Source organism: Daucus carota, chromosome 5, assembly GCF_001625215.2.
Source record: "Daucus carota subsp. sativus chromosome 5, DH1 v3.0, whole genome shotgun sequence".
NCBI classification, from domain to species: Eukaryota; Viridiplantae; Streptophyta; class Magnoliopsida; order Apiales; family Apiaceae; genus Daucus; species Daucus carota.
This window is the reverse complement of record NC_030385.2, coordinates 41,994,975-42,016,338: the sequence shown is the minus strand read 5'-3', so window position 1 is coordinate 42,016,338 and position 21,364 is coordinate 41,994,975. Positions and strand designations below refer to the sequence as shown.

Genomic DNA, 21,364 nt, shown 5'->3' with positions numbered 1-21,364 from the left:
GCATCACAAAAATCATATTACACAATCTACACCCACAAAAATGGCTTTTTCAAACACTGTCTTCCCCCGCATTCCTCTTCACAACCAGGTCACTGATGAGGAACCCACATTGTTCCACACCATTGATCGAATGCTGACGAGAAAACTGATCCGTAGCCTTAACCGCAATTCTACTGATGCCATTGATGTTGTGGCCTTCCTACTGTGGCTGGAAAAAGATAAGCTGAGTGTGAATGGAGTTTATAAGGTTCTTACGGAGTGGCCAAATCATTTGGTTGGCATGCTTGCGGATCAAGTTCTGGCTCTCTTGGAGTGGCTGAGAAACGACGTACTCGTCTGGGAAAGGCGTGGTGACATTTCCCTGATCCAGGAATTGTGTCAGGAGGTTTTATCTTTCATAAATCTCCATCAAAGACGGTTCGAAATTATGCAGGGGAAGGATCAGATCAAAGGTGAAATGGCTGAAAGGGCCTTCAGGGAGACGTTTCCTGGAGAATCATATGAGAACAGAAATGTTCAAGACCATGTCGGATTGGGAAATGGTGCAGGAGCTGGTGTCGGGAATACTAATGGTGGAGTTGGCTATGATTCTCGAAATAATAGTGGAGTTCATGAACGTGGATTAGGAGCTGGTGGTACGGGGAATATTGGTCCACGAGAAGTCCTTCGTAACAATATTGGACGCGCTGGATTGGGAATTGGTAACAGATTTGGTGTTCAGAATGTTGCTGGTGGATCCAGGACTGGAGTTCACTTCGGAAATATTGGTGGACATCATTATGGTCCCCGTAGTTTTGGGGTCCAATTAGGTGCTCCACATCTCCGGAATATTAATCTTGGCAGAGCTGGATTTAATGCTAGCCAAAGATACATTCATGATCCTCGACGAATCATGAACGAAAATCGTTATGGTGTTGGATATGGAGTAAGGTCTGCTCCTGTATCACCAGTTCCACAAACTGTCCATCGTTTTGTCCCTCATCCTCTACACTATGCAATGAATCCGAATGTACCCAGATCTGGAACGAGGGACGACATTGTTCTCGGTTATCAACAACCCGAGAACATGAATGATGGTGGATCTGCTGTTGAGCCATCTTTGAACAATGTACCATATGGTCCGAGGATGGGACACGTGGACTCGAATGGTGATCAGGTGAACACAAGGAGCCCAATTGCCGAGAGTGAACTGGCCGTGCTTTTACGTGGCCTGAACATCACAGATGAAGAGACTGATGTTCATGAGGATGATAGGACTGTGTTCTTGACATTCTCAAGAGGCTATCCTCTCACGGAATCCGATATTTGGGGCTTTTTTACAAGGTACGCATACATTTCATTCCCCTCTCCTCATTTTTAGCATGATTAATGTTATGTTAAGTCACTTGTGAAATTTACAAACTTAGCTACATAAAAAAATGACCCCATGACAGGAGATTTGGCAACTTCATCAAGGCGATTCATGTCGAAGAAGTGGCCGAGGGGGAGCAACCATTGTATGCTCGTCTGGTTGCGCGAAACTCCTCCATCCTTCCCCTCATCTGTGACATGGATCCGAGTGTGAGGACGAAGTACGTGATTAATGGGAAGCATGTATGGGCAAAACGGTACACAAGGAAGAAAAATGGGGCATCATCTTCTCGAATGTCTTCATCCGCGAGTACCAGCCAACAGCCAGATCACGAAGCCAGTTAAGCCCTGGGGTTTAATCAGATTGTGATTTGAAGTTTCGAGATTGTCTTCAGTTTTCGTTTTTGAATAATAAGCTAGATTTCTTAGCGTACAGTTGAGCGTACGCTGAATTTGTTCGAAACTCTGTAGGTTTCTACTCAAGAGTTAGAGCTAGATTTCATGCTGTTATAGCATTTGTTTCTGCATTTGTTTCTGTTTGATTAAAGACTTTGTTTATCAATAATAGTTTCATCGTTGTTTTTCTCCATTGACTCGAGTCTTAAAACTCATGTGTGCATGTGTTTGTTAAGTTTACATCTCGATCATCCATATATTTATTCGATTTTATTTTTAGAATATCTGTGTTTTATGTAGCATAATTTATAATGTTGATTTTGTGAATTTAAATTACTTAAATCAATTATAATGTCAGTGTTATGAATTTAAACTGACTTTGTATTAATGAAATTATATTAGTATTTGTTATTGTATTGAGATTGATAGATAAATACGTGTCTGTGTATTTAAATGGATGCACAGCCCTTCTGATTTGTAATGAAAAGAAAATTTAAGCAACTTTTTGTTAGATCATGTCATATTTAAAGAAAATAGAGAATGTGATAATATTTTGTTTAATCAATGTCAATTTTTGGATGTTTGTTTTGAAAAGAAAAGTATAAAGAATAAGGATATTCATATTATTTTTCAAAGAATTAAAAAGATATATGTTATGTTTTAGTTAATGATGAAATTGATATATAAATTGTATTCATATCAATCATACAAATCAAACCATTACACATCAATCATACCAATCAAACTATTACGCGTCACCAAACTCATATTATTCATTTTCTATCATATTATAAGGATTTTTTTTTTTTTTGACTCAATTCCAAATAACTACAACTCTGCATTTAAATGAAAATCATCAATAAATATAGAAGATCATAATTATACACATTTTTCTTTACTCGGCTTTTTTTCATCATATCGTCCAACATACTGAAATATATCCAACCCATAAAGTTTAATAAAATCTCTTAAAACATCATATTTTCAATGAACGTTCAACTCATACATATAAACAGGAATTCAACCCGTATGACCATGATACAACCTCTTTCCCTTCATAAATTGGTCAACATAAATCACAAATAATTTAATCATTTAGATTGACCCACAAATACCAGTTCTTATGTTCTCTTCGACCATCCAAACATCCCTAAACAATTCAAACTTTCAACGTCGTTTTAAAATAGATATCATCATATCAATGTATAGATATCATCATATCAATGTTCAGGTGCAGTAAAAAGAAGACTTACAAGTCCACTACTAACCTGTCTAGATGGATGATCAATCACACCTTTAAATTGGACCCATAAGTTCGTAATTGTTAATCATTCAATACCTAGGTAGACATGTATCCACAACATTTTTCACTGCATTGCATGGCATATTTCTCTACTATATCTCACCACTTCGATCACTATACATCATCATAAAACTAGATCATTATATAACATTTCCTCCATTCCCTGATCATTATATAACGTTTCCTCCATTCCCTCCACCCCCATAAGCAAAGTATATTCATCTCTGATACTCTGGTAAACTAGCAAACTCAGCTTAACCAATGCAACAAGGCAACCTAAATAGTCTGGAAGTAAGACTTGCACAAGTCTTAATCAGCCAAAGGTTAACCAACAGTTCAACATAAACCTTCAACTGTGTCGACTACAATATATGTGGGAATGTGCATTCTAGTATTCTACACAAACTATATACTCTGAGACGATATCAATATATATATTATGTGAACACCGGATATACATAACATACTCAAATGTAGCTCACTCATATTTCCTCTCTTATGAATATGTAAATGTAGCTCACTCATATTTCCTCTCTTATGAACTACTGGATAAAGGATATTGAGTACTATGTATTTGATAATAAAAACCTATATAAACTGTAAAGTAATTACTATGTATGTTAAACAGTAACTACGGGACACATAGTAGAACCCATAAACAGAACTAATAATTGCTTTGCATGAGAATTGACTATATATATGATACGCGATCAGCTAGAATCCAGGGCAACAACACAATCTGAATCCAGAGAGATCAGCACAGCTTCATCCTACCAAGATTACAAGATATGATGAGTTAATAATAAACTAAAAAACAATTATGAATCATGTTAAATGTTACTTCAAGTCAACTCGCTTGCTGATAAAAGAAGAAAGTGAATTATCTCTGAAAACAAATATGTGTATCAAGAACTAAAATTAATGCTGCCAAATCATATGTGAATTTCGTGTAGTGCCTTACAGATCCAACTGAAAGGTTATTGGCAACAGTTACGTATACACAATGCGAGAAATGACGGACAAACATAATATTGTTTATTTCGTGTAAAACAAGTAATATAAAATCATCTTAATCTAGATTCGAGATTATGTTTCCCATTTGATTTACAACTATTGATCAGCTACGACATAGTACGTGTATTTTGCATATTTTCTTATAAGCCAAAGAATGTTGTCTAAGTAATGGCTTCTTTTTTCTCCACCCTAAAGTGGTCAAAAAACCTATTTGTAATTCCTAGGCTAGGAGGTACTGGGAAGTACAAGATCTACTAAAGCCATTTGGCTACTTCTTCGAATAAGGAAACTCTATAAAGCCTTATCAAATACTCCTTAAAAACATACATAAATTATTATTAAAATTAAGTGCTAATAACATAAAATATATATCCTTTTATCTATTTGAAATCGTTCTTGTCTTTACCCATGCCACATTGATTAAGATGCTAGTTTCGAATCAGATGTATATATGTGTATATGAACACATTAATCTATGGCACAAGCTTCATCTCATGGAAACTTTTCTTCATAGTTCCAAAGAAATACAGATTTCACTAGCAACATCTTCCAGAATGATTGCTCCGAATCTGGACAGTTTTTTATAAATATGATTCAATTAATTTGTATTATATATTTATTAAAATTGGAGAGGAGGGGGGTTCAAGTGCTCTCTACATATATACCCTACACGGCAGGCGTGCCAAGTTTGCTTCCTCATGACAGGAACATTTTGCTTTTTACCTGAGAAATTTTGCAGGAGAGCACACCGGAAGTGCCAGGGTGGGTACCCGTACTTAGAGCAGCAAGGTGGCAGCATGGGCAAATTAGGTGATTAGAAGAGCGGAGATTTTAATTATTAGTAAGAGAAGTAGGGTTCTAGGGTAAGAGGAGATGGCACACCAGAAGTGCCCTGGTGGATACCTGTACTTAGCAGCAGCAAGCTGGCATCTTGGCAAATAAGGTTACTGGTAAAGAGAAGATGCCTAATTAGGTCTTTGCTTTTTAGTAAGAGACGTAGGGTGGTAGGGTAAGAGGAGATTGCTAACGCGTCATAAAAAGGGCGGCGAGAACAGTTTTCTGCTTTTAAAGTTGTGTCCTCATTTTTGTTTGTTCTTACCAGATTTGAAAATATTACATAAATGATCTGCTGACATGTTCCATCTCTTTTTTCCCCCCTTCAATCTCAATGCCCTCCCTCAATATTAACTATTAGTGATGTGAATTAAACTTATAATATTAGTAACGTGGGAGTGTATTCTAGTGTATGCAAGTGCCAGTTTTTTGCTCCTCAGCAACTATGATAATAGGCATAAGCATAAACTGCAAACATCACTACAGTTAGATAATATTCACTCTGAACAGAGGACAATATTGGTGAAACAACATTACCTGATCTAAATGTTGACGTGCACAGTTTCAAACACTAGTTACCATGTTTTGAATTTTTGAGGTGGTATTAATCCCACAAATCCAATATTGCTTGATAAAAATTAGTATGCATATTCTGATATCTACCTCGAGGTGTAATTAGATTATTATATAATTACACTGCACAAGACGTTTAAGTGGTAATTTTTTATTTACTTGGCCAACTTGTTTATAAAAAAACCCATTAAATGTTTTAGCTTTTAAATAGACATGGTAAAAAACAAGATTTATTCATCACATGATATGCGTAGATATACGTGAAGCCGGTAAATTTTCCAGAAGAATTTAGTGTACAAGCCTATATATTAGATACATATGTTTCAAATTACAGTAACTTTTTAACTAAAATATAACCAACACATATGGTTTGCCTGCAACTATGATAATAGGCCTAAGCATAAACTGCAACTTATGAGCCTACTCAAAAACCAGTTTCTCTAAATATATATTTTATATGTATACACACACACACACACACTAATTTATTTTAAAGAACTATGCAGACAACGTAAATTCAAGCTAAGATAACACTTGAGTAGTTCAGGTTCCACACACAAACATATACATGACACTAACGACTAACGAGGTATAACATAAAGATCTTTTATTCTGGACAAGGAAGCACTTATCTCCAAATCTATGGACTATACACCAAGATTTACATTGGCAAACAAAGCTTCCAATTTCTGAACAGAAATATAAGAGACTTTTAAATTTTGAAAAACTTTTTATTGCGACTTTCCTGCTAAAATACAAACTTTTTTTGCATAAAAATAGGTTTTTCAGATTTTTGTTCAAAATATATGAATTTCTTAAAAAGTACTTGCAAAAATACAACTATGCAACCCAATGTAACTCAAACATAAAAATTTTGCAACCATAATCAACCAAATGCAACTGCAACTACAGTATTTTATGGAAAAAACATTAAAAAATTACTTTCAATTAAATACAAAAAGAGAAATTACTTACATTTCAATCAGTTGCATACCATACTTTTGCAAATATTTTCAGGGCCATAGTAGAATAGCAAATAAATTTAAAAAATAAAGTATTTTTGCTAATATATCAATATGTAATACTCAGTTTGGGAAGAAGAATTTTGCTCTTTCCAATATCTAGCCCAAACAAATCTATTTGGATACTTTTATTAGAAGACAACCAAAAGCCTGCATCAATGCGGAAACTATCGTTTGCTTTAATGCTGAAATAGTATAGAAGTTTTTGACAATAAAGTTGACATCTTTTGCAAGTAAAAAATATCTGAAAACATTTGACTATTAATTTATTAAGATAATCTATATCTCAATTATCCAGATATTTGTATACGCACATGATAGACGACAAACATGGCAGTACTGCCACGAAATAATATGCAACCAGTTTAGTTAAATTCGACTTAGAACTGTGTATATACAATCAGACATTGGCACATGCATAATTTACACACAAAAATGCACATAGCAAGAAAGCAGGGATAGGGAGTGCTTACATATAACTTTTAAACTTGGGAATTCACGTAGCCCATGCCTTGATGAGCATACTGCCATTTTAATAGGCAATAATGAAGTGTTAATTGGTGCAGTCTATGTTATCAGATATGCTAATAAAGAAATAAAAGTGATTGAAAATTTAAAACTTCTCTGAAAACAAACCTGCTGACTTGAAAGCTGAGAGCCAATTGGATCTTTCTTAGCAGATCCCTCCCCTCCCCTAGCAGATCCCTTAGTATCACCCTGACACATGTATATCATCACATCAGTGAGGCTCCTACAATAACTAGTAAAATATATCATCAGCATAGATTAGGTTAAATAGAAATAAAGTCACATAAATACATACCTCCAGCTGTAAGATAGCAATTTCACGAACCACGAACCAAACCAAACATAGGAAGAAATAAATGGTGTTAGATGAAACTCATGATGGTAAAATGTAAGCCAGCATTAGAACATGGACTAATACAACAGCAATGCTATCAGGTAAGAATAATACCAAGAGCAAAGATTAACTACACTGGTGTTGACTAGACAAACTGAATGGGAAGTCCTTTGTACAACAAAATAAATAGTTTCAAAAAAAAACACAGCTGTCTTACAAGTACATACTCAAACAAAATGTTAAAATTTACAATAATTATATCAATTACCTCTCTGTAACGAGCTAGGTAAGCCTTGAGGGGATCGATGTAGTCTTCAAAACCTAGAGTGGCCATTGCCCAAAGCAAATCATCCCCGTTGATGGTCTTCCTCTTTTCTTTCTGACACTTATCACTTGCCCTACACAGTATAACACCTTTACTCACTTCCATTTACAGACAGGGCTTTCATCTTTATATGTAGAGCACAGCATAAACTTTGAATTGCCAACTGGGTATTTCTAAAATCAATCACCCACACACACTGAATTTGACATTTTTTTTTCATGGGTATTCATTAAGCAACACGCATACATCCACTATATTCAAGGCCTGTATATGGGTATTTTAAAAATTAAACACACTATATTCAAGATTTTTACATGGGTATTTGGAAAATCACACAAAGTAAATAAGGGAGGGAGGGAGTGTGTGTGTGTGTGTGAGAGAGAGAGAGAGAGATGGATCACATACTCGCTGGTGATAAAGCTAATAAACTCAGAGACACATTCTTGAACTGTATCCTTAGCATCCTTAGCAATTTTGCCATTTGCAGGCAAGGCTTTTTTCATGATCCTGCTAATGTTAGCAATGGGTAAGAACCTATCTTGTTCCCTCACATTAGACCTTGGACTCTGGTCCCCTCCACTCTCATGGCTCCCCCCAGCAGGGCTACTCGAACCATCAGCCATAACCTAAGAAACCAAGAACCCACCAAGAAAATCATCACAAAAAACCAAGAAACCCAAAGAATCAACTAAATGAGAAACCAAAACAAACCCAAGTGAGAAAAAGAAGAGACCTGAAAAGGGTATTGAAAAATTAGAGAGAATTTGTATTTGGCGGGGGGTTTAAAGGGTAATTGAGGGAGAGAATGAGCAAGATCGGACGCTGGAGAAGAGAGAACTATAAGAGGGGTGAATGGATGGATGGATGAGCAGGAAAGATTAAAAAAAGTAGGAGATTTTTGGGAAATTTCTTGCCTTTTTCTTTGTCTGTGTTTCTGACTGACACTTGTGACGAGAATCTGGTGCTCACCTAAAACTGTGTGTCTGGGTTGCTATATTTTTTGAGTTTTTGTAATTATTTCACAAATTTTACTATGAATGAATAGAAAAGTGTGGGTTTTACAGAATAGATGACTCACATGAATAATGTTTTTAAAATGATAATCATTTTTATTCGATTCTAATTCTTTAAGAATTCTATAACATAAATAAATAAAGAATTGATAGATAAATATTTTATATCTTATTATTCAAATTAGCATATAATAGAAATGAAGTTCGAATGATAAAACATGAAATTTTCAATTTTATGAATTATGAGGGCATTATTATAATGACATAAGCATATCAATTTACAGGATTATTTCAGCAAGATTCATTATATATTATCTTTGATTGTTTCTTTTAAAGAAACTCTCAAATTATAATCTCTCCGATATTATTCTCTAACATTGCTTAAAGTATATAAAATTTCAAATTCCATAAATATCATATCACTTTATAATTATAATTTATTTTTAGAGACTTGAACTTTCTAAAAAAATTTTGCTTTTGAAAAAAATTCAACAAAATACAATGAATCCATAAGAGCATCTCCAACGGTGTTGGTTATAATCGTTGGTTAAATTGGACTTGTAAGACGTTATGTAAAATTTGCTGAACTTGTAAGACATTTCGCTTCAATGGTATTGGCTATATTGGTTGGCTATAATTTAAAAACAGTATGTTATTAATATTTTAGATTATTAAAATAGAATATATCAGTTCAATATGGTAATAAAATGATGTGCGATACAGATTTTTTTACAGACCTGTAGAGATTCGACAAATTTAGCCATCCACGGGAGGTTGGCTTAGATTTATAGACAACATGTCACTATGGTTGGAGTGTGAACTTTTGAAGTGGTCGGCTAAATTTTTTATTTTTGATATGACAACTCACCTTTTAGCTAAGAGGTCTTCATGGTTGGAGATGCTCTAATAAGAAAACAACAAATGTTTTCAACAATCTCATTTCCTTACTTTTGGAAAGAATTGAAAACATAACTATTTTCGAATTTTTTTTTTTAATAAATGATCAATGTTATCAAAATGTTCGAATTAACTTGAAATACGATTTTCTCAGAAAAAACGTAAAATAAAACAATTTTTTAGAATTTAAACACAATACTTTAAAATTTCATGAATTCTGCTAAAATTTCAAAAAACTTAAAATACACTTAACAATTCTATAAAATTCATTATTTTATAAAATCCAAAAAAATATGAATAGATTTTAAACAATCTCAATTGAAATTTTGTAACATAATTTAAAAACTTAGTTAAGTACTCAAGATTCTGTTAAATGGAAAAAAATCCCTAAATTTCAATTAAGGGTGTCAATATCCCGACACGAACCCGATCCAACCCGAAACCTGATTTACTGAGACAGAAATCCGAAAATCACCGGATTGACCCGACATGAATCCAAAATTAGAATTTCATTTCTCATAACATCAATTTTCAGTTTTATTCAATTTTAAATGATTTTAGCTTGACCCAAAATCGACCCGATTGCTGACACGAACACGACCCGTTACCCGAAATTGCCGCCCTAATTTCAATGTATTATTCAATTGAATACACCGGTTAGACACAAACAGAAACTTTTATGTACATCTACAGAACTCATTGGTATTGTTAACCTTTGATGTCAAACCAAACTATACTGAATCATGAACTTGCTCCAAATATTTAGATAATTTCAAAAAATAAAAATTCCAACCAAAATATATCTAAAACAAAAAAGTTATGAAATATGAAACTTATTCCACAATTTCATTGTTGATATTATAAATTTAAAATCAAAAAATTATGAAATATGGACCTTATTCCACAATTTCATTGTTCATATTATACATCATAAACATTGTTGTGATCTACTCATAAATGCCATTATATTTACAATTTTCATACACAGGGGAGGGGTGGAATTTCCCTATAATCATCTGGGTCAGGATTTTAATCATTTGGGCAATGAAGTCACCGGGTAACCTTCTAATGCAGCTTTAGCCATAATCTCTTCCTGCACAAGAAAATAAGTTAAATTGCTTGCTTCACCCCTCCTATGGCAATGGAATTATGCATATGCTTATAGTATATCTATATAACAAATGATGCTTATATCCTTATCATAAATGGTAGCACAAGCCACAAGTGCTCCTCTAGGAATGGCTTTTTAATACAGCTAGACAAGCTAGTAGCATAGCAAAGACTGGAATGTTTGACCATCACCATTAGTATTACTCTTACTATCCAATAATCTTGACATGTTAGATGCAGGTTAGATGCAATAGTACTCTCAGCAAAAACTGACCATAGAGTTTTCTTCAAAACTCAGCATTAAGGGTGTTACGACAATATACAAAAGGAATAGAGACAAATTCATGATTGGTGTGGAGGGGAAATGATATTTTAATAAGCATGTCTTGGCTGGGTACAACACAAAAACCAAAAAATGCAATAATTTCTACATAAAATAACAGTATTTATACATTAGGTAAGTTGGTAATTACCTGGAGTACAGATGTGATGGTTCCAGGACCCTCCTAATGTAAGAAAATAAAAACATATTACATTATTACAGCTCAAACACCCTGTTATCATATTAGCGTAAAAAGTTACACACCTTAAATTGTTTTTCCTCCCAATTAACGTCCTTCCAACTTTTTGATTCAAGTGAGCTCCACGAACACGGGACTCGAATTGTTTCTACGTGCTGCAAAAGCCTTAAACTATCTGCAGTATGCAGGTTGTGTTTAATATTTAGATCAACTGACATTTAATGTGTTTAAATGCTTCTCTTGATTCCGTCTTGGAACACAAATGTATAAAAAAAACAATAATTTTCCATTACTGCACTAGGTATCTCTGTTTATTTAAAATAAGCTTCAATTTTGTATCAAGTAATTGTGGAATAGGAAAGAGGAAAGGAGAAAGAGAGGCATACTTCTGGTGTATATATATAGTTAATTATGGAAGTAAGAAGCATTGTTATAGATGAAAATATAAGTGAAAAATGTGTCTTTCTGTTTAGAGGTATGGAAGAAAAGTTTATGAATACACGAATTACAATATCTCTATCAGCATTCAGATGCATAAATTTATAACATGCTATTTAAGTCCTTTATGAAAAGAAAGTCAAATCTAATACTATTTAATGAAAGATATAAACCTGAGAGAATAATATAATAAATACATATCAATAGTGCATCTATTTAGGATAACAAAATATTTTATGAGAAGCCAACATAAATATAATTATGTATAAGGTATCATATAGCTCATTATTAAATGAATATACATAATGTAGCATTTTATCAATGCAAAATGTCATATCACTGCGGTAGAGATGCATACCATAATTTGAGGTTTGCGACAATTAAGTCATGTACTTGATTGGTTATTACTATGGTTCAAACTTAACTCAATGGAATTAAGGATGCCATGGTCCACTAACTGCACCAAGCATTCAAGCAATCTCTAAAGCTTTAGTAAAAAATTAAAACTTACTGGTAATAAAAGCTTCTTCCCACTGTTCATGTCTTGACCACGAAGGTGCAACTTCTCGAAATGGGATTCCATGTTTTAAGCATGCTCTGCATAAACCAGCAACTGTTACATGCTTTGACCAATAAAATGGAGCCAACAGAAAACTAATTTTTTCTAAGAGTTGGCACTGCAATTTTTCTATAGAATTACTACTGTACTGTCACATATAAAATTTCGAGTTTTCTTTTAACAAAAGTAAGTTACTTTCTGAAAGTAGATTAAAAGTAAATTTAGTAATGATGTACTGAAAGCTATCATCTAACCAAAGCAAACAGTTTCAGTGAAATAGACTCTAATTGAACTACTGAAGTAGTAATGTCAACTGGAATTGCAAGTAAGAGTGCCTTAATCTAGGAAACTACTTATCTTTTTAGGTATAATTTTACACAAGTTTAACTAGCTACACCTTTACAATTAACAGAGCTTAAATCAAAATTTTGATCTAGTACTTCTACTTTATTTTATACCCTTCTATGTTTACACATCTATATTTATCAAGCCTGAAAAGTGTAATGCTTACACAGAAGTTTTTACTTACTGAAGAGAGAGCACTTACTCAATGATAATTTGGCGAATAACTCCAGGGAGGACACCATCAGATATAGGAGCTGTCTGAACTTCATAAACAGTTAAGTCCTCCTCAGCCTTGGCATCATCTTCACTGCCATCCTACACATTTTCATGAAAATTGTAGAAACCGGATATCTAAGATTGCTACTGATTAATGTAGTACATCAAATCTCAAACTTGCATATATATGATCCGCCATCTCACATAGATAAGCCTATTGCCTAAGTGCGTTAATATTACTGGAAATGTTGAAAGAGGGAAATTAAAAAAAAAAACTTAAATCCATATATCCTAGATTTCACCTAACATGACTATAAAAACCATTTACAAGTTTGTATTTCATAAAACAGAGACAGAATTTGTAGAATAAATACATGAAAGAATCAACTTCACAAGTTAAATACGGAAAGTAGGCTAGGTCCAGTTCATATATGGTAATGCAGAGCCCAAATCCTTAATATATGTTGAAACTATGATATATTTCACTTAATCAAGTTACCAAATTGTTAAGTGAATATAAAAATCATAGTGTCAAAATCCATCTCAGATATGAACATCCTTCGTTTTAACTGGATGAAATTGTTGTTCACTAAATTACTGTATCCATTCCTTGTGAAGATCTAATGCTACATATGATTTCGTTTTATAAGTTGCAACTAGAACTAAAATTTAACAAAGCCCTGCAGAATTTGTAAAATCAACAAAACTTTTAAGAGCACGATGCATATCTAATTACGTGTCATTGTATATCACAGACATGAAAAAAAAATAGAATTAAAATTGGGAATTTTTAAACTTTGGCAGATATTTGGCATAAAAAAATTGTTAGCAATAATGTAAATTAGGGATAATATTATACCAAAATACATAAAACCTTTCCAACATGTATAATATCGACTTAACTGGAGAGGCTACATTATCTAAGTAGGTCCCAAAACCAATTTACTGAAAACCACGTAAGTAAACTTATATTGACTAATAGAAAAAAGTGGGCAAGGATAAAAATCTCACCCTAAGACAAACAACAAAAAAATTTGTCAAACAACCTTCAAGCATATGATCACCATCGTTTGACAATATAAGTTCGGTGGCAGAAGGCGGCCTTAACTTCTCCAAATGCTTCCTCACCCTAACCATAAACAACCAAATAGAAAATTTTACAAGAAAAGAAATACATCAAACTGTCCTATATAAATTTTTATGAAAAAAGCAGACATATCTCGTAGATTTACATAAAATTACCTTACCCACTCTGAATATTTTGCATTAGCAACAGCTCTCCCAGGACCCACCGCTGCCAAATGCGCCCCATTCTCTCGCAAACCAAACTCCAAAGGAACGTATAAACCCACACGTATATAAACGTCAAAGACCTCGCGGAACATTTCTTCTCCATCTAAACCTTCATTTCTCCTCCAATTCTCCATATTCCCACTCACAAGAGTCGTAACAGCCAATTCCTCACCAACTTTCATATCTTCCACTGCCACCGGCAATGCCGTTCTCATCAAATCATTAACAAGCGACTTCATGGCCGAATCCCAATTAGAAAACTTTCCGGAAAAAGAAGCCCTGGACTCTCCAATTTCAAACAAGAGTTCAGGTTTTGAATTTAACAAAATTCTGGCAGAATTGGCCAGCCTATTTAAATGCCTCTCCCAAAACAACAAGACTGACCCATTGTTATGAGTTCTGGAGGTCGTGTAAGCACCTAAAAAGGGTACACATATTAGCAGTTAGCTTTATACACTAGTAAACAAGCTGTTAACATTATTGGCTCTCTCTCTCTCTCTCTCCCCCTCCCTCCCTCCATCTCTCTCTCCCCCTCCCTCCCTCCATTTATACACTACTACACAAGCCTGTCAACATAATTGGCTGTCCAAATCAATCTCTCTCTGTGTGTGAGCGTGACACCCACAAACACACAATTTTATAACTCGTTTTTGTAGTAATAGCAACAGTTGATGTGATAAGCAAATATATCAATTTTGTTTAATTAACATAAGCAATGAGTTGATTATATAATCATAACATAGAAAAACGAACCTGGGTGAGTTTCAAGCAAGGTAGCAACAGAAGGGGTGAGAGAGGGTGGTGAAACGACGCCGTTGACAAACAGAAAGTCGAGGTTGGACATGCTTCTCCTCTGCTCCAAAACTACACCGCTACCAAATACTCCTATGTGTTTGATTCGTGTGTGAGTTTGAAATTGATACAGCTGTTTTAGTAATAGTGGGGCTAATTTGTAAAATTATATATGAAGGTTCTTTTATTTTTTATTTATACTTTTATTATTATTGTAATAAAGAATTTATCAGGTTCCTGTCAATTTGTTAGGTTGCTGTCAAATTATTTAAGGTAGGTAAAATAATTCGGTTGGTAAAATAATTTGGTTAAAAAAGTGAATAAAGAATTAAATTGAATATGGGCGAAAATATAAAGGAGATAAAATTTATATAACACAATTTCCATAAGTATAGTTCGAAATACCAAAATTTTGAAAAATAATATGAATAATCTTGTGTTTTAATTTATAGAAAAAAGTCTGAAACCTTGTGTATTTAGTTTTGAAAATGATTACAAAACATAACACGACGAGCTGTTTAGAGTGAAATGTTACATGAAGTAACGAAAATACTAGATAACACGGCTAGATAACACGGCGTTAAAAGGTGAAAGAGGAGTGAACTGTGAACAATTTAGGATTTTGGATTGTAAAATAATATTATTTCGGATCATCTTTTTCAACAATAATATTTGGAGCGTTGTCTCCGGAAAAAGTGATAGATTGGACCACCACACCACCAGGTGCAACTTGTGCGGCAAAAATTCTTGTAAAGTTTGAAACGGGGCTGCATGATGATGACTATACCATATTTGGATTTCTGGAAAGCAGGATTGAGCTGATTACACTTGAATTCAGCTCTATTGGTTGCAAGCATATTTAGGCAACATATATGTTGTAGCCTGCCACATATGGCATATTTCTGAACTGATAAAAGAATTAAACTTACATGACAACTATTTCTTAGGACTATTAGGAGGGGAAAAGAATGATACTTCATCAATCATCAAATGATGTCGTTAACTCTGTGAACAGCTGCTGCAATCCACCTTATGGCTGCCAGAATTTTTATCTGCAAACCGGATCCCGGTAATGCTGGGTGGCTCCGGCTGCAGGCCACAGTCAAGCTTTCTTTTTTACTTAATATCATTCACAATCTACTAAAATGAGATTAAAGCCATAAATTCATAACATACCACAGACATAAAATGTAGTCTCTTTATTGTTCAAAAAAAAAAAAACCCTGCTGCAATGTTATTTAAACAACATTTAGATTTCTGGGAATCCAAAACTGAGTTGCTCATACCTGCAAACACATACTAGTCAGCTCCATTGATTGGCTAGCAATGCTGAAGCTGACTGAATGCAACTCATGTGTCCCAAAATAACAGAAAGGCAAAAAAAAAAAAAAAAGGTTTCCAGTTCATGTAAACTCAAAATAATTAATTTATGGAAGAATTCTGTAAATTCTTCCACAAGACCAACGCGATGGGAGGGGGCAAAAAATGCTGACTTGAACTCTGAAGAGCTTGTGTGGCCTAGAGATTCTCCTCCTGAGCACTTTCCCAAGAGGGAAAGGTTGATAGGTCATCGAATGACGCTGGAAATTCTGTGGACGGCTGAAGCGATCCACTTTGATGGCAGGCGGAGTTTTTATCAGCAAATGGAACACGGCTGATGCTTGGTGAATTCTGCTGCTGGCCAGATAAGGACTGCACTCCAGCCAAAGATTCATTGTTCTCACCAGCATTGCTCTTTTGGCCACTAAGCACTGTTGCATTCTCTGGGAGATCAATGACCTCAAAATATACGTTCAAGTTTTTTGCTTGATCCTCAGAGTTTTCTTTCCTTTCAAAAAGCAATTGGTGATCCTCAAAAAGCAGTTCAAGATCAGCCTCATAGTCCTCCTTGCCTATTTTGTTCATCACCGTGCTCTTCTTTCCTTTCTCTCCTGTCTTCATACTAGTTTGTGTGCCAGTTGATTGTGGAGGAAAAAAATCTATCCCTTCAGATAGCACGGGATGTTGAGGCCCAGTGCTTGCAGTATAGTGCAGAGACTGAGCAAGTGGAGAACCAAAATTCTCTCTGTTTCCATGTACATTTCTTCTCAGAAATGCATCTGCACCCGGATCAGACAAACCATCTGGCGAACTTAACCTGAACTGCATAGTATCTATTGGACTTCGCACCATGAACTTTTCCTGAACACCACAGAAAGATAATAACTATTAAGGTCTAAGAAAGTCATGGAATCAGGTTCATACCAAGTTGATAAAATTATTTACTGACCTCATCAAAAAACCCGTGCCTGGGTGATGGCTTGCGGAGGCCTGAAGGCTTGGAACTTGTTGGTGTTCCTCCAAATGATGAAAATGATTTACTAACATGAACATCGTCAAAAAACCCATGCCTAGGTGATGGCATGCGGAGGCCTGAAGTCTTGGAACTGCCTGGTGTTCCTGCTGCCACGGGACTTGCTTCTTTTGCTGCTCCTTCACTATGTTGATTCAGTGACATTTTTGTGGGAGTAAACTGATGTGCACCAGTTTCTTTATTAGTCTGTGGTTTTAGCTTACCCTCTGAGTTACCAGCTCTTAGCTTTGCATTAGCTCTAAGAGTTGAAGAAGATGACTGAGAGGACCATCTACCAATGGAGCTGGCAGGCGAGCTGTTGAATTGTTGTGACATGGACAATGAATGAATTGGAGAAGCATGATTGCTTAATCTACTTCTGCCTGAATTTGGGAGAGGAGGCTTCGAGATTGAACTGGAGGAAGCAATCTTACTGCTGCTTGTGCCTTTAGTTCTTGCTCCCTGACTCGAGATAGATTTAGCAGATAAAGTACTGGAAAATTGATCGCACGAAGAACGAGCAAGTGCTGGGCTTCTGGTGCCTCTGGTTGCAGTGCGAGAAGACTGCTTGGTGGGAGGTGTTCTCAAATTCATAAAACCAGGCGAGTCCACGGAAGCAGATAGTTTATGCGCCATCAAACCTTCTCCTGTAACATTATAAACCACTCGACTTCAGTAAAGATATTAACAAGAGTTTTTTAATTAAAATTGTCATTCTTCACGAAAAGAAATTCAGTATTACCAGTTTTCCTGTTCTTCACACTTCCATAGCCCGATAAACCCCTTTTGCTTTGGCCAGTCAGCGTCGAGTCGTATCCTCCCTTAATTTGCTTCATGATAATTAACAGTCGATTAGTCCATACTATACTTTTAAAATTGAAATTTTCTGCAGTACATCTACTGGTGCACCATGAAAAACTGGCAACAAGCATGCTAAACAACACTCAATCAATTATCCAAGCAATAAACAAGTAGTCTTTCGAGTTCAGCAATGTGTACAATTACATATTGTGTCCATTAATGAGTGCAAGTAATACTAGCATTGTGTTCAAGTAATTAGTACCTGAAAAGTTTGTGAATTTAGAGACGACGTTGTCACTGCCTTTGATTTCCTTATAGCTGGTGATTGCCTTGTTGAATTTGCACCGGATTTTCTCTGAAATTTGGAAAATGTGAGTGTATTCTCTGCTAAACATCCACACACAAGAGAGCTAAAAGTATATGATAGAACTACATACCGGATTCTGAGAGCTGACATGTCCCTTGTTGGAGGCTGCTTTTCATAATTAATAAGAAAAAAAACGCAAGGAAGCGATGTAAACACGACCAGGCCACACAAATATTCAGAATCTTATAAACTAGATACCAGTAGATCAAACATACCAAACATTCACCAACACATTTCATTAGGCTTACCCCATTCAAATAGATTTCATTAGGCTTACCCCATTCGGAAATAAAATACCAAACATTAAATAGGCAAGAATTGTGTTCAGGTCATAAATACAAAGGATTTGCAATATATATACTCACAGAGTGCATTTAGCTTCCCTGCTTTAGCCACACCCGAGTCACGACTTGCAGATGAAAAAATTGGCGTGCCACAGGATCTGTAGATCGACGCTCTTACATCTTCAAATACTTCATCCTCCAGACGTTCCAGAGAGAATGCATCACCATCAAACGTCTCAAATGTAAAATCAGAGTCAGCAGATGTATCTTCTGACCAAACTGATCCCTGTCCCTTGAGCTCTTCATTTATAGGGGACAATCCTTTAAGATCCGACACACCTGACATATATGTAACAAGGCATTCAATTAAGCATCTTCATTCCAAACATATAAATCAAGTATTAGCATTTGCAAAAAACATGTTTCCATGTCTAATCATCAACAATTCAGTACCAGCACTAGGACCAAATGCATTAGGCCTCGTGATCCTTTCCCTTGCCTCCAACGATCCCGAATTCGAGAGCTTCTCATCCACCTGAGGCTTCACAGATTCTTTCTTTGCCACCTTCAACTGATTCACTCTTTTAAACGCCTTGGCATGTTCAGTTATGTCATTGAATGTAACTGCAAAAAGAAGTTAAAGAACAGATCGTAAAAAAACAGCATCATTCACCAAATCGCTTAACACAATCAGATATGCACTTTTCATTAAAATTCAGTTTCAACACATTAATCCACCATTTTTAATAAATTTCAAAAATCCATTTTCCCGCCAGATCGAAACAAAAGTTATAGAAAATCCTTTAAAAATCAATTTAGACATTGTACAGAAAATTAAACATTATGTTTATATCAACATATAAGAATCGAACCCGAAAGTCTAAGATCTTCTAAAGAATCACGATATCGTTGATCGACGAGAAAATCATCCTCGTTGAGAAAATCGATGAGTTTGATATCATTCACTCCAATAAAACTCTCGTTTTTTTCTTCTTCACTTCCCATTTCAACTAACTCTTGGATTTCAGACAATGACATAGTAGCGGAACTAAGATATGTATTTATAGGCAGATAGCGCAGATTTTGCATGTTGGATATGCAGCGGGAATTAATTGTTAAAACAGCAGTTTAAATGCAAATATAATATCCCAGCAGATACGGTAAGATTTTCCAAAGATCTATTAATCAGATACGGGGAGTATCGTTAATATGATTGTTTTACAATAAAACTGATGAATATCATCTTAATTTGAGTGCTGACGTGTGCTCAGGAAGAGGTGATATGATATGATTGTGATAAAATTTCAAGATTTATAATATTTGAAAAAATAAATTGAAATAAGTTTTCAGATTATGATGTGGGTGTTTGGCCCGGTTTTTAAGCCCGACTTCTAGAATTATAAGTTATAAGCATTTATTCGTACGTTGGTGTAAAAAGTCAAGAAGTACTTGTAAAAGTTATGAATACTAGTTTTTGTTTGATAACCTTTAATTATTTCTCAAACACTTTAATCATCAATAAGTATTGTTTCTAACTTCTATTTCACTTTTTTAATTTAAATAAAAAACACTTATTTTAAACTCACTCAAACGATTGCCTTGCATGTTGTCCTATTTCTCTTGAATTAATTTCATGGAAAATTTAATTGAGACGTTGTAACATGACTTATTTTCAATATAATATCATATCAAGTATTTTTAAGAGGATCCGTATTTAATTATTATTTATACCGAGATCTCTGAAAAATCCGTAATATGCACCTACACGATTGTTATTCCTATTATATCTTAAATGTCGATTTTCCACTAAAAGTATTGCTTTTAATTTCTACTTCATTTTTTTAATTTAAATAGAAACACTTATGTTAAACTCACTCAAACGATCCTGATGTCTTGCATCTTAACTTGAGTGCTGACGTGTGCTCAGGAAGAGGTGATATAATATGATTGTGATAAAATTTCAAGATATATAATATTTGAAAAGTAAATTGAAATAAGTTTTTTTTTTTGACAAAAATTGAAATAAGTTTTCAGATTATGATGTGGGTGTTTGGCCCCGACTTTTAAGCCCGACTTCTGGAGTTATAAGTTAGAAGCACTTATTGGTATGTACGTTTGTGTAAAAAATCAAGAAATACTTATAAAAAGTTATGGATACTAGCTTTTGTTTCATGGTTTCTAATTTTTTCCCAAACACTTTAATCACTTATAAGTCTTGTTTCTAACTTCTACTTCACTTTTTTATTTTAAACAAAAAGCACTTATTTTAAATTCACTCAAACAGCCTCAGTATATGTATCTGCATTTTGTCCTAAATCTCTTGAATTAATTTCATGAAAATTTAATTGAGATATTATAAGTGACTTATTTTCAATATTATATCATATCAAGTATTTCTAAGAGGATCTGTATTTAATTATTATTTATACCGAGATCTCTGAAAAAAATTCGTAATATGCACCTACATGATTGTTATTCCTATTATATCTTAAATGTCGATTTTTCACTAAAATTTTGAATTGTCCAAGTAAATTGCATATGCCAAAAGAAGGAAATAGTGTTAAAATTTTACATTTTAGTTTAAGTAGTGATAATAATAATTATATGAATAATTGCAACATGGAGTAGAGTTTGAAACAATGAATCATATGGTCAATGAAGAACGAGAATGAAGCGGATGACGGGGAGTCGAACTTTGAGACCTCCATCAAATTACC

The 21,364-nt window shown here is 34.5% G+C and overlaps 2 protein-coding genes across 6 annotated transcripts; both read right to left on the bottom strand.

Annotated features, from left to right (window-relative positions):
- Positions 1-3,459: 3,459 nt before the first annotated feature.
- LOC108220573 (nuclear transcription factor Y subunit B-8-like) lies at positions 3,460-8,655 on the bottom strand. The gene is made up of 7 exons (XM_017394377.2): positions 8,413-8,655; positions 8,085-8,305; positions 7,623-7,752; positions 7,316-7,321; positions 7,129-7,209; positions 6,966-7,016; positions 3,460-3,819 (listed from the first exon to the last, which is right to left on the bottom strand). Exons 2-6 carry the CDS (start codon positions 8,300-8,302, stop codon positions 6,975-6,977), a joined length of 477 nt encoding a protein of 158 aa, XP_017249866.1. The 5' UTR covers positions 8,303-8,305; positions 8,413-8,655; the 3' UTR covers positions 3,460-3,819; positions 6,966-6,974.
- A 1,751-nt stretch (positions 8,656-10,406) lies between these two features.
- Positions 10,407-15,004, bottom strand: LOC108220690 (uncharacterized). Of its 5 annotated transcripts, XM_017394528.2 has the most exons (8): positions 14,825-15,003; positions 14,021-14,489; positions 13,790-13,907; positions 12,765-12,877; positions 12,170-12,255; positions 11,286-11,395; positions 11,173-11,205; positions 10,407-10,682 (listed from the first exon to the last, which is right to left on the bottom strand). In XM_017394528.2, exons 1-8 carry the CDS (start codon positions 14,913-14,915, stop codon positions 10,623-10,625), a joined length of 1,080 nt encoding a protein of 359 aa, XP_017250017.1. In that variant the 5' UTR covers positions 14,916-15,003; the 3' UTR covers positions 10,407-10,622. The 5 variants fall into 5 exon arrangements, with proteins under 5 accessions (XP_017250017.1, XP_063950883.1, XP_063950882.1 ...); XM_064094813.1 differs by lacking the exon at positions 14,825-15,003 and having other exon boundaries at positions 13,825-13,907; positions 14,026-14,165; XM_064094812.1 differs by lacking the exon at positions 14,825-15,003 and having other exon boundaries at positions 13,825-13,907; positions 14,021-14,161.
- Between the last annotated feature and the right edge of the window lie 6,360 nt (positions 15,005-21,364).